At 38.0% G+C, this 14168-nt stretch overlaps 1 protein-coding gene across 7 annotated transcripts in view; it reads right to left on the minus strand.

Annotated features, from left to right (window-relative positions):
• The window catches only part of NALCN (sodium leak channel, non-selective), a 241574-nt gene that overhangs the window by 175794 nt on the left and 51612 nt on the right, over positions 1 to 14168 (minus strand). For 5 of the 7 annotated variants that reach the window (XM_032100136.1, XM_032100135.1, XM_032100131.1 and 2 more), the window contains one exon: positions 12500 to 12654. The exons of 1 other annotated variant lie outside the window; for it this stretch is intronic. In XM_032100136.1, the coding sequence (XP_031956027.1) occupies positions 12500 to 12654 (155 nt within the window). Of the gene's footprint in view, positions 1 to 11566; positions 12480 to 12499; positions 12655 to 14168 lie in introns of those variants that run through there. One more of the 7 variants, XM_032100137.1, reaches the window with a different exon arrangement.

Below are 14168 nucleotides of genomic sequence, written 5' to 3' on the forward strand. Positions count from 1 at the left end.
CTGCATTCTCAGGAGCAGATGGGAATGAAAGAGATAGAAGGAAGTGCACAGCACAGACATTGGATGGCTGATTAAATTCTATGCAGCATACCATAACAACACAGGCGATATATCAAAATATATAAAGTAGCAAAAGATGCCCACCAGGAAAGGTCCACAATTACAAATAAAACAGAGAACAAAAGAAAAAGTAAAGTTTTTTTGAAATTTGTTTTATTCCACTATAGATCCACCTATTTAGGTACCAACACTAACACAGAACACCCTGAAATGGCAGGGGAAAGTATGTTCCACTGAAGACTCTCAGCAGCAGTAAAGTTTTCTATGACTGTCAGTACAACTATACTAATCTATTCACATTAGTTTCACCTGATTGCCTGACTTAATGCAAAACTCAATTACTTCGGGATTAACACAGCAGTAAATTAAAATTCTGGAGGGCTGCTCTGCTCAAATTCCTCTAAGTTTCCAAAACTCTACAACTTCCCACATACCACTTTGTTAGCATAAGAGCTAACTCAACAGACATTATTTGTGCAATTTTTTTGTTTCTATACCACTGCTTAAAAACAAAAAGTCTTGATTAACTAGGCAACTAGAATGGCTTAACTGAAGAGTGAAGCCTTCAGGAACATCAAATAGCTAAGGAAGTGTCTTTTTTTGTTGTTGTTTTGGTGGGGATTTTTTGTTTGTTTGTGTGTGGCATTTTTTGTTTCTTTTGGGTTTTTTTTGTTTGTGTTTTTTGTTTGGCTTGTTTGTTTGTTTTTGTATTCAGTCCACTTTTTCACTTGTCTGGAATCAGAACTATTGTCCTAGTATCCTCTGTGGGATAATATATATAATGATAAGAAATACAAAGTGCTCACTGTGACCATGAGTAACAGCCAATATTAACATCCCAGTCATGTCTGTGGACCCACACTATACAAGCAGTTTAAGCAGTCAGTGTGTGCTGTAGAACAGCAGGACAGTGGTGCCTTAGCTGCAGGAAAGTGGGGCAGCAGCTGCCTTCTGGTCCACATATCATGGTTCTTTCTGCCACAAAAATCAAGCAGGAATACTGGTATTGGGTCACAAAAATAGGTGGCAACAGACACAGTATACAGAACCAAGACCTCAGACGTGCAATCTAACCAGCTGAGAAGTAACCTTTAGTTAAAGGTTTTCCATTGAAAATTCAGGGTTGAAAGGCCTGTTCAGTCCTAGCAATAATAATTTTGCCATGTGCCCTAGCATTTTTGCTGAACAGAGCGAACTACCACTCACCTTAAAACTTCTATCAGTGCCACACTGTTTGGTAACTACCATATCTCATCTCTAGCAGGAAGAAATTGTGAATCACATGCATTGGCCTGCTTTTTATAAACCTTTTCCATAACTATTAAGTAAGAAAAACTATTTTTTAAGTATTATGTATAAGGATATTCACTTACATATATAGTTAATAGAGGGTTATGATCCCTGGCCTGTCAGGCTACAGGAGCAAGTGATTTACAAAAGATAAACAATATATATATTTATGACCAAAGGAATTCAGTAAGTACGGGCCAGTCCCTCAGTGTCTGCTAAGCAGAAACGTCCATACTGAGGATATCAGCATTTCTAAAACCAGTCTGCTGCTGGCCAGTCATCCTGGGAAATGCCTTAAGACTTGTTAATGTGATGATAAGGTTTATGAAACCTCAAATAAACTTAAATCTAAATAGAGAATACAGGTATAATGAGGGCTGGGCTGTCTCCAAATAAAGAAAAAGTTTTGTGGAGTCAACAACCCAGTGTGAGTGCCTTTGGGGCCTGCCAATGCAGCAGCACAAATGTTCTGACAGCATTATAGCTGAACAAAACATAGGCACCTCTATTTGGAGCTGAGCTAAAGTTCATAAAGCAATCCCTAAGCATTCACTTAAGGGGGTCAAGTTACAATCATAAGGTGGGACATCCTTGTCAAGACAGAAGCAGTGGACCCACCACCCACCCCATGACAGCACAGTTCTGGAAACTGCAGAACTGGTGACCCACTTGAAAAATTATGTGGCTAATTTCAAAGCTCCTGATAATATTTCTTATTCAACAGGTGCAGAAATGGGATCAAAACATAAAGTGTACTTTGCAGGATGTGGGGAAAGGCCAAGGGAAAGAAATATTGCTGTCTGTTGTCTGCAAGGTGTTGGTTTACCAGACTCTGCTTTACCATGCAATACAAGATAACGCACATGCCATGGACACTGCCAAGGCTGGGAATATTTGTGTCATCTAAGCACACTTTGATAAATTAAGTTTGCCTAGTCTTCATTTCTGTTTCCGCCCATAAGCAAGTCCTTTCGTGGTGCACAAATTTGAGAATGAAATAATATTATTTTGCTTCTTACACAAGTCTGAGTATTCTGTAGTAAACAAATTTTCTACACACTGCATTGCAAAATCTCTTCGTTCTGTCAGTTCAAGATTATGTCATTTTTATTTTTTATTTCAAGGTTAAGTAATTAACTAAACTATTGGGCATGTCAGCACTGGGGGAAGGATGGAACAGAATGCCTGAAACTGTTTTAATTATTCAGTTAGTAAGTTAATGATATTAAATGCACATGGAGGATAAAGCACTCAAAAGAAAAGCCTTCTAGAGGAAAGGAAAGAGCGGTAACTTAGTCACCTACGTGACATAAAATCATGAGAGACAGCATACTAAGAAGGCATCAGAAATGTAATGACTTGGCAAACAGAGTAAAAATCTTGAATTTCTGAGAAAAAAAATCATCAAGGATAATACACCTTTATTGCTTTGGTTCGTGACAAGAGTATCCTAAATGTTTCGACTTGATTTATCAAGAAAATTTCAGTGAGAGGAAAATTTGATCTAAAACGTATTATCCTGTAACCTGTACAAGATTTAATGCCAACAAAAACACAGGCAACCATAATGTAAGACAGAGCTTCCAATGCTTTCTAACTCACCTGATGGCAAAAATTACACACTGTACAGAAGAGCATAATAGAAAAGGATGCTTGTGGGTAAAATCCTTATAGAAAGACTGCTTCCTGAAGCTAAGCTTCTACACAAACTGGCATTTGGAACCTTAGAGGAAAGAATGGCTAAACAGTGAGTGGAATCAAAGGTGAGCATCAAGAGAAAGGAAAATTTTGTCAAAAAATACAGCTTTTTTTTTGTATTCTGTGAAAACTGGATATATTGCAGATCTGCATTTTTTCACTACAGGGAGGAAGAACAGGTTTAGAATTATTAAATGTTTGGAGAACAGGAAAATATAAAACAAGGAGTAAAGTCAACACCCCCTGGTCCTTTTGTGTCATCTTGTCATACGAGGATATCAAGTTAGTCAAGCAGGACCTGCCTTGAATGTTCATCTTTTCCTAAATATATCTGTCTACATTCAACTTCCAACCACTGAATTTCATTAGTACCTTTTCTGCCAACTAAAATGAATTCCCAAAGAAAAAACACAACTGAAATAAGTTTAATAACTTCTGTTACTAAAATTTTTCTAATGAGAAACTAAACATGGCCTTGTAACCACATCCTTAAGAAGCTGAAACCAGTGAAAACAGTATAGTGCTTTAAGCCCAAACAGGGATTTGTTAGTTGACTCACTTTCAATTTGTCCATTATCTCCAAGAAACAAAGTGAACTTATACACCTTATTTACATAGCCATGTTTCACTCCTCACAGCATTTGCATCCCTCGAAACTATAATTACTTCCCAAGATGAACAACACAATGAGGAGTGCAAACTGTTCTCACCTGCACAGGGCACACAGACTGTTTTCTTTGCTCCTCTGTGCTCACCAAAACCCTGTATAACCTTCTGAAAGTGACTATGTAAAGGTGGTTGTCATGTCTAAGTTTATTTAGGTGGCTTCAGTGTGCAAAACTGGTAGGCATTTGGTAGTAGTGGACACTCCAGAGTGGGGACAGCTGTTAAAAAACTGCTGCCCATGGCTAAGTCCATTCTGGAGCAGAGGAAATTTTTAATTAGGAAGGAGCAGCAGAAAGATAGAAGGAGAGAAAAAGAGAGAGAAAGAGAGAAAGAAAGAAGGAAAGAAAAAGAGAGAAAGAGAGAGAAAGAAAGAAAGAGAAAGAAAGAGAAAGAAAGAAAGAAAGAAAGAAAGAGAAAGAAAGAAAGAAAGAAAGAAAGAAAGAAAGAAAGAAAGAAAGAAAGAAAGAAAGAAAGAAAGAAAGAAAGAAAGAAAGAAAGAAAGAAAGAAAGAATTGCAAAAAAAAAAAAAAAGTATTATGGATCTACTCCAGATTCCTGTACCACTCCCCACCTCAGATGCTGCAAGAGCAGAAGAGTGGGGACTAGGACATTGGGAGGAGATGACTGAAGATGTGACAGGTGAAGGAGTAAAGGCATTTTCCCTAAATGCCTCTTAACTGTTTGCCTTCCTTAGTTCTTAATACCTGAGTGAGCGATTATACTATGTTAATTGTCAGTAAAACAAACAAGGGAAATTTCCTGATTTACCCACTGAAGTGCCTCAGCTGGTGTCAGGGCTCTATTGCTCAATGTCTGCAAGGTCTAGGAAGGAATTCCAGTGGAGAAAAAAAAAAATCTACCACCATTTTTGAAATAATGATTTCTAGTGGTTTCTCAATCAGTGGACTAATGGGACCTGCTTTAAGTCATTCTGGCTCACATTTACAAAATACATGTTTTATTACTAGACAGTCTGAATAGCTTCCCTAATTACATTCTGACACCCTCACACATTAACATCACTATCACTTGTCATGTTACCACATGATAACTCCACAGGTTGAAGTCATGGATGAAGGGCTTCTTCCTTGACACTGTGCATGAAAGTGCCTGAACCAAAGAGCGTCATTAGTGGAATAAATTAGACCTCTTTATCAAAGTATTTAATACTATGATATTATTTCTAGAATAAATGAAGCATGAAGACTCAATACATGTATCAAGCGTATATATCATCCATAGATTAAAAGAGTCTCACTGGAAGTTTTGATGAAATCATTATTGAACCAATGCTTATTTCATAAGAGCTCAACCTTTCAGCCTTCAATGAGTACAATTAAATGGAGACTCTGACTAAACAATTACATCCCCTCATTGCTTTCTATTATCCCAGATACCAAATGACTCAGAGCCCAGGGATGCGGGCTGTGGTGGTGATGCTGATCTGCATTTCTGGCCATCTTTGTCTGTGCAAAGTGACACCAGCTTCATTCAGGAGACATGATTGTGTGAAAGAGCAGTGGAGGGAGGAAGGAGGCATGTTGGGAGGCTGACAGAAACCCTTGCAATCCTTTCAACTATCAGTTGTATCTCCTACTTTGAGCAAATAACCTGGTAATATAAATTTTATTCAGTTCATCAACTCATAATTAACTGCTTCTCATGGACGTTGAAGTCTCACAGCTGGCAAAGTAGTCAGTTTCTTAGGACAATTTATCAATCATAATCCACCTGCCCCTCTCACCTATGCCAAAAGGAAAGACCAAGTGGCTGCTAATACTGCCACCAAGAGCCAAGCTGCCTGGGTCAGGTGGGTGGGTAGTGACAGAGTACCTAAAAGGTCAGCCTCTGCCACCAGTGAAGGGCACTTTTCTCATCCAGTGGCAGCTGGAATGTAAATCAGATTCTCAAGCGTTCTCTTTCATCTTGGTATGCCTTGTTAACATTCTGCCTCCTAAATGCTAAAGATGGTTTTACCCATGCTGTGGAGAGGTGGTCCATGGAGAAAAACTGGTAATAATTTCATGGAAGAATGACAAGGAGCAAGTCTTTATAGAACTCCCTCTAGAACCAGTCTCCTGTTGCTTGCTTTCCTAAGGTGCCTGAAGCAGGAATTCCTGCTGCTGCAGACTCAGAGGAAAAAAGAAGGAACCACACTCTGCTTAGTCCGTACATAGGGGTTAGTAGGGAATCCTTCCAGAATGCAGGACTCTCCCTTTGACCACTGTACTACTATATAAAAACATGGGTCATTTTTACTTTAGCTTTAAGAACTTGTATCAAATTAATGATAAAGATGTCTACATAAACAAATGGACTTGATGCTCTGAATGCTCGCAGTTTCTAGAAGTACCATATTTGGGGTCTGATTTAGACTCACTTTTCAGCTTTTATTTTAGACTGGTGTGAGCATCCTTCCTCCTTCTCCAGATTTTTGCTCTTTAAGTGTTTATGACATCACACCACTCAACAAACTCTGTGGCCATTATGAATTCTAGTCCAAGAGACAGGTACCCAATTTCTAAGAAACATTAAAATCTCTCATGGAAAATTTACTTAATGGATTGTGGCAGATCCAGATTCACAGCATGCTAACTTAATCTTAATTCCTTCCTTCTGAACAATGCACCGAATGCCACCCAATCTTCCACTCTAAGAGCAATGCCTTTGCAATTCCAACTGGTTGCACACTCACAAGTATTTTCCCCATCAAAATTTAAATTGTTTATCCAATTTATGGGTAAACAAAGGGGCTATTTTGATCATTGAATGAGTCTTTTATTAAAACAATACCTATAAGAGAATTGAGGAAATTCGGTTCCACTGTGAAGTTTCCTTTCACAAACATTAAATTATGTTCACTTTTAATCTAACCATGGCAGACATTTTTCACAGTGACATACAATTTTTTTCATACAGTTATCAATTTTAAAAAGGCTCTCAAATGTAGGCATGCAAAAAATATTTAATTTCTGGGTCCCACATTAAAAGGAAGAAGTCCTTGTAATAAAAGTGGGAAATATCTGAGACCCAAAGCTCTGTTGCTGTTTCACAGGCCATAAAATCGGATGGTTTTGCTGGCTCACTGTGCCAATGAGCAGTGTTCACTTCTACTGTAAGGCAGGTAAGATTTAACACAGATGTAGTCTTTGTATATAGACTTTGAAGCCCTCCTTACCATGGAAATTTTGTTATTTGTCTTCAAGATAAAGTATGAGTGTTTATCTCCTGTATGTAAAATGGTCATTAACATGGTGGTCTTTCTCAAATACTCTTTGCAGGTACAAGAAGTAATTAGTATCATTTAATAGGATACTAGCCCTAGCAATTGGTAGATGGGTTGATGATAAGGATACAATTAGATCTCCTCCTCCTCCTTTCACAATGGTCTCTCATGACCTAAAACTTCTCTTTCTTACTTTGTAGAATATTTTTAAACCTTTAGGTATCTTAATTTGGGACTTCCTTTTCGTTTTGAGACTATTTGAAGCAATGCAAATCACTGTAAATCATGGAAAAAACCTTCTCCAGAATTATGTGAAGAGTGAAATCAGTGATGTGCTGCAAGTGTACATCTGTAGATGATTGCAGATGATTGCACCCATGAGGCATGTGGAATGATTACTAGCTGATGTTACAAAAACCCGAATGCAAAAGAATCTGTACAGTGTGGAAAGTGCAGGTAAGGAGGAAATCTGTACAGGATCCAACAATAGTGGGGATTCTGGCACATTTGCATCTATGAAGCACCCTTTTCAACAGAACCCTATGAATAGACCCCTCTGCCAACACCCTCAGTGTGGCCCTGATAGCAGTTACTGCCATGTTAAATATTGAGTAAAGGTAGACGCACACTCAGATAAACAGTTAGATGTAAGGTAGAAGTACTTGTCATAGCCCTCCAATTCCCAAGACTTGTATGCTCGTATTTAATTCAACAATTATATTTATGCTTTTTAGGTGCAAATACTTAAACAAATATAATCATATGACTAATAATTTTTAAAATTAGTAGTGTCTGTTCACAAAAAAAAAAAGTAATTTTTCTCAATATTTAGCTCAACTTGTCTTACACACTTCATAATACTGTCACGGTCTCAGCTGCACCCTACGCAATTAAACATGGCTAGAAAAAATACAGAGAAGAAAAGAACACAATCAGAAAGAAGAAACAGGCTAGCTGTGAACATATCTGATGCTACCAGTGGGAGACAAGGCTGAAGGCTGTTCTAAGATGAAGAAAACATCAATCTTTTTATAGTAGCCTGAATCAAAACCAGCTAAGAAGTCTGAGAAAGAGAAGAGCTTGACAGTACCATACAGGTACAGTCAATAGTGAGGAACTTTGCTACCCACGTCCACACAGGCTTCCAAGCCTTTCATTCATATCCTTTCTCTTACTTCCATTCAGCCCCACACGTAGTGCTCAAAAAATCTTTCAGGCACCCTGAAGAATAAAAGATTCAATTTTACATTAAGGCTCACACTGTTACAACACCTACTTAAGAAGTCAAGTTCTGTGTCAAACTGTTGGAAAGAGTAGTTGGGTTTCTACTGAGTTCATAAGCAATTTACTATGGGAAAGCAAGAACTTCCTGTAGCCTCCCATCAGGTGGAACCTGAAACAGCTGAAGTCACCTCACCTAGAGGGGTACCTTATTCATTCCTTACTATCCTTCCTCCCGTTTCAGAACTTCAGAGACAAAAGGATTTGAGGTACTGAAAGCTCAGCTAATTGACTCCTGTTTCATCAATTCTTCAGTTTCATGAACAGTTATGAGGTAGACCTCTGTGATTTTTGCTTATAACTTTTCCAGAGGTACTGCCAGACAGAACTTCCCTGGCTTTTAGTAACTGCGCTCTCTTTAGAGATTACACTTGCAAAATTGGCAATACTAATTGGTCTTTACTTCATTCTACATGCAGTCTAGAAATATGCACATTGAAGGACAGAGGCATTAGCTGTAGATATATGCTGATGTGGCCTATTTTGGAAAATGATCTTCACAATCACCTTGTGTAAATATCATGTTATTAATATATATTAAAGGGCACAGGCACTTGACAACCTATGGCTCAAATCTTCCTGTATCGTTGCTGTACAAATGTGGAATGGAGGCCAGTTTTGTAAAGAGAAAGGAAACACTTGATGGTCTACATCTTTTAAAAGGCTTTTAAAGTCTTTTAACACTGTCTTGCCATGACAACACATAGGAATATGGCTAGGTGACACTGCTCTGTGATGGGTGCAAAACCATTTGTTAGGTGTCCTTATGAGCAGCTATTAATGAAACACTGTTAGAAAAGGAAGACTGTCAAAGTTCCAGAGACTAATCTTGGTCTGGTTCTATTTATTTCTTCACTCTTGATCAGGTTGATAGAATATAAATGATACTCATGTCATTTCAGATAAAAGTAAGATAAAAGGCAGCACAAGTAATCAGGAGGAGAGATTTAAAACTCCAAAAGATCTTTCAAATTGAAGAAATAGTCTGGAAAAACAAAAGAAAGTATGCTATTCAACAGAGACAAGTGTAAGGGTTTACATTTCAAAAGAAATAAGTAAATAAAAAAACGATAGGAAACAGGGATGGCAGCTCTTTCAGTAGGACACAAGGGCTGTAATAAATTAGAAAAACATGAATCACCCACAACATGCTGTTCTGAAAATGGAAAACATCTCACTGGGATGTAGAAATTTTAACAGAGCTTAAAACCACATAAAATTATGGCTCTACTGGGGTATTCTGACAGCACTGCATTTCAACAAAGTGTTGAATCAGCCAGAGAAGGTCTAGAGAAGGACAGTAAGAACAATTCAAAGTATAAAATGTAAGTCTTTTAGCAAAAGACTGAAACATTTAGAGCCATATGGAAGGCATAACGAAAGATTCAGAAACGCTTTTTTTTTAAGGTTTTGTCTATGCCAGTAGTGAATAAGGTGAGAAATTACTATCTTAAATGGCATAAAGAAGAAAGATTCAGGTTATGCTTTAGGAAAATCTTCCTAAGAGTACAGACAATGAAGCAACACAGTAAGTTGCCTGGAAAGATGATGAAGTCTGTTTCTCATCAGAAGGAGATGGCCTAAATTATCTTGACAAGATGACTTCAAGACACATTTATCAGTAGTCTATAACTATGTTCTTCCTTAAACAATATGTATACGCTTGCATGGAAACATACATAAAACAGATAAACAGAACACCTCAGAACTAAAAATAGAAAACTTGAGACATAAATATATTTTATTTATTTGAATAAGTACCAAAACGAACACTATCATGTTTCCAACTTTCATCCTTTAAAGTCAAAGCTAATTATAAAAGTGGGACCAAGGTATGGCCAAAATCAAGGTATTTTCCAAATAGGAAGCTACCTAATTGGTATATTCACAGCATTAAAAACTCTATTAACTTTTATCTGATTAGGACAGCTTGGTCTTCACCCCGCAATAAAATCGTAAAAATCCCTTCTTTTTTCTTTCAAGAGAACAAAAATAACAGAAATGATCAAATATTCATAGCTTGTACTTATATGCCACAAATTAAGAGTTACTAATTATAAAGTAGTTGTAAAACTGCTATACTCTTGTGATTTTTGTAATGATAGGATTTCAGGATCCAACAGGACAGGCTGCATCATAATAACTGCAAATGAAATACAAATGAAAGTACAATAAAATAGTATAATTACACAGAAAAGATTTATTTCATTACTTACCTGTTAACTACATACAAAGGTGCATCACAAAAAGGGTATTTATAAAATATTGATATACGTGATGGTTATAATCCTGTTTGTAACAGTCCTAATTTGAGGAAGCTTATTTAACATTTTGTAGGAAAGCTTCTGTGTCTTACTCAGTATTTTAAGTTTAGTAATCAGCCTTCAATTGATATTCAATTTAACTTCTGGCTACTGTACTTAGAGATGTTATATCCTGGTTACCTACTTCTAGACAAAAACAATTTATCAGCTACAGGTCTCCTAGGTCTATTAGCTATCTCTGACCTTTAAAATGCAATACTCAGAAATACACATTGATAAGGCATAGGACTATGACTCAGGAGACCAGAGTTTCAGTCCTGATTTTTTAACCAGTTTTGAAGGCATCCATGGACAAAACATTTCACCTGCCTTTGCCAACCTGCCCCCATCACTAAAACAAGCTGGCCTCCTTTATTTAAGCACTCTGGGTCTCATTCAACTCTTCTACCCATTGAAGCTTGTCTAAGACATTGCAACTACTTTTCCCTGTTGACCAGGTAGGCAGCTAGAACAACACCCTTCAATGCCACTAATAATTTCATATGTCAAGATAAGAAGGGTGATTTCAATCTGAGGCCTAATTATTCTGACAATACCCCTATCTTGTGCTCCCCTTCCAGTGTGAACTCAGCCCATGTTCTTCCAGGCATGGCAGTAAATCTCAAGGTTGACTGAGAGATCAGACAGGATTATCCTTTGAGATCTACAGAAGAAAAAAATTATAGAAAATTTGGTACTATTGATAGTGTTATTCATTTAGCAGTACTGGTACAAATGGTACTCTTTTGACTCCCACAGGGAGTCAAAACAGAATGGTGCTTGGTTGAAATCAGGTTTTTCTCCCTCTCACAAGAAAAAATAAAGGATATAAATGGGACTTTTTGTTCAGAAATTATTTGGTATTACAGAGTACTTGTTGTAGCAGGACTCTGAGACTTTCTTGTAACTCTCTGGCTCATAGTGTATATTCAGCAACCTGAATATTTAGGAACCAACTGAAGCAATTTCAGCTGTAAAGACTTTCGATACTCAAAAAAACTTTTTGGATTGCAGACATTCAGTCATTAAATCTTTTCATTACCTTCAAATTCAGCTGAGGCCAGGATAACAGTCTGGAGCTCAAGCCAGAAAAATGAAAAGGAAAAAAAAAAGCTTATCAGAGTCAAAGAGATGCATCAGAAAGAATTCAGCCTGTGGGTATGTTCTGTCATTTGAAGGTACTTCCCTACCTGTCCTGAAATGAAAATTTACAGCTGCAGACTCCTGTTAGACCTCTGTCTGTTAAATAAATGTGAGATAACCACAATGTTCTGACAGAGTAACTGCATATTTTCCATTTGGATGCAGATCTTGCCACGGCTGCCCATGCTCTTGCCACCTTTCCTGCTTTTGTGTTCTACACTCATTTCCTCATGGGGATGGCACAACACATTGCAGCTGTCAGAGAACGTATTCTCCTGGTAACTGCAGTGATTTGCACAGAACACAAATTGCACCAGTTTTGCAAAATCTGCCTGACTCTCAATGATTTTTCTGGCTGATGTTCTGACTTACACAGTTTGGATCAAGATTGCCACAGATAACATGGTATCATTTTTTCTCCCATCTTCTCCTTAGTAACAAGATGATTATCAAAGTAATTCTGGATGGGTTTTTTTTTGCATGGGAATTACTACTAAAATTAGACAAACAGAAGGAATTTTATACTCTAAAATGAATCAAAAATAAAACACAGAAATTAGTCATCACATTTGCATACTGGTGATAATCAACAGTTGACTCCTTATAAAGACATTGTTTTAAAGTTATTTAAATCCTGGGATCCCAGGCAATGTAAAAATATATCTTAACTGCAAAGCAAATAGCACAGCCTCTCCTTCTGGCATGTGCTCTACTTGAGTAGAATACTGATTGCACTGGATGTCTTTTCAGTACAGACATGAACTATCTGTTCCATTCATCTCAAAAACATTTTAAAATGGATACTGAAATGGATTTTACCAGTAGGACAGACCTATCTCATTAAAGCCACTGTAGCCCAGCTCTTGCCTGCTTAGTCCCAGATCTTCAAGGTCCATGCATTTAAATCCAGGTGGGCACTGGTAACCTTCTTCTAGCTCTCTGGAACAGTGGGTGTCTGGGATAGCTAAATTATTCCAGGTTACATTTCTGTGAAAAATACAAAATTAAGTTGTTACATAAACTCAGCCCATAGCAAAACTACACATCTGAAAGTGTTGAAAGTGAGAGGACTAAAGTGAAAAGTTCATCAGCAGTTATTTTTACTATCTGATGTTCTTTGGTATACGCTGTTTTCATTAATTAAGCACTTACTGTAAAGAGCAAGCTAACACTCTCCTACAACTTCAGCCTTAGGCAATGACAGTAGAAATACTAACAGCAGAAATTTCATACTAATGCCTAGAGATCCCATAAAAATGGAGACTCTCCAAGAAATGGAAGAGTTAACATTCAGCTGTTCCAACTGCTCTGTAATGCAATTTGGACACGATGTTTCAAGCTCCTTTGCAGATCCTGAGAGTGTGTTCAACTGCAGCCAATATTATGACTTTGACTTACAAAGGCATTACCTGTGCTTGCTTTGACACTCCTTAAAAGGATCCTTGTGGATGACTTGTCAATCACCTGAATATGTATTCAGCTTCTTGTAACTTGGTCAGGACAGGTTTCCACCATGGATGAAGGGTCACAGGAAAGAAGTCAAACCATTACTTGTGTAGTGCAATTAGTATCTAGGCACTGCTGCGACTGAAACAGATCTGATTTACTTCTAGGTCAGTCCAGCAATGATTTAGTAGAAGAGGTGAAAAAATTTGAACTGGTTTGAATTGGTTCAAACTGATTTATGTAACTGACCGTTAGTAACATTTTAAAATAGAAAGATCATGAGACAAGGGACAGTGCCCCAACACAGTGACACAGTGTTGGTCATTTTTCACTGTTGTCAGAGGCTGAGCATCACTTGTTTTCCCTGTTTCTCTGGCAGCTGTGGTTGAGCTGTTGGAGGCTTTATCACACTGGGCAAAATGGGAATTTAGGTAGGCCCAGAGCTAAGGGCCATAGAAGCTAAAAGGAGAGGGACAAGTTTGTTGCTCTCTGTTCTATTAAATATATGCCTCTGGCATGTACACATAAATACGGGTTACCTAAGTACTCCCAAACTTTGGGAAGGAGAAGCTCAGGCAGTTGATTCCCCCTAATCACTTACAGTGCCCAGTTAATAATCACAATACACAGTCCTCTGCCAAAACCAAAGACTGGTCACCCCATTTTCCCAGAAGTCGTTTGGTTAAGAGGCAACCTCAGCAAACCATCCCGCCCCACCCTGAGCAGGTCCCTGTCAGGGTCTGCAAAGCCACACAGCACAGAAGTGGGGATTCACATCACTTGTGCTGTAGGGCTGCTGGGCAAACCAAAGAGAAGAAAGGTCCAAATAAGGCTCCAACTCTGCTGAATGAGCACACAGCTAAACAACAACTGTTTTTCTCCCTGCTTGTATTCTCTCACCCAGCATATGAAAACCCTGATTTTTGGTTCAGGCCTAGGGCAATTTCAAATCAGATGTGAAAAGCTAATCACAGTGAGTTCTGGTCTGAGAAAAAAAAGTCAACACCATTTTCCATTCATGTTCAGGTTGATTTTGACCTCCTGGTTACAGCACA

Source organism: Corvus moneduloides, chromosome 2 (assembly GCF_009650955.1).
Source record: "Corvus moneduloides isolate bCorMon1 chromosome 2, bCorMon1.pri, whole genome shotgun sequence".
NCBI classification, from domain to species: Eukaryota; Metazoa; Chordata; class Aves; order Passeriformes; family Corvidae; genus Corvus; species Corvus moneduloides.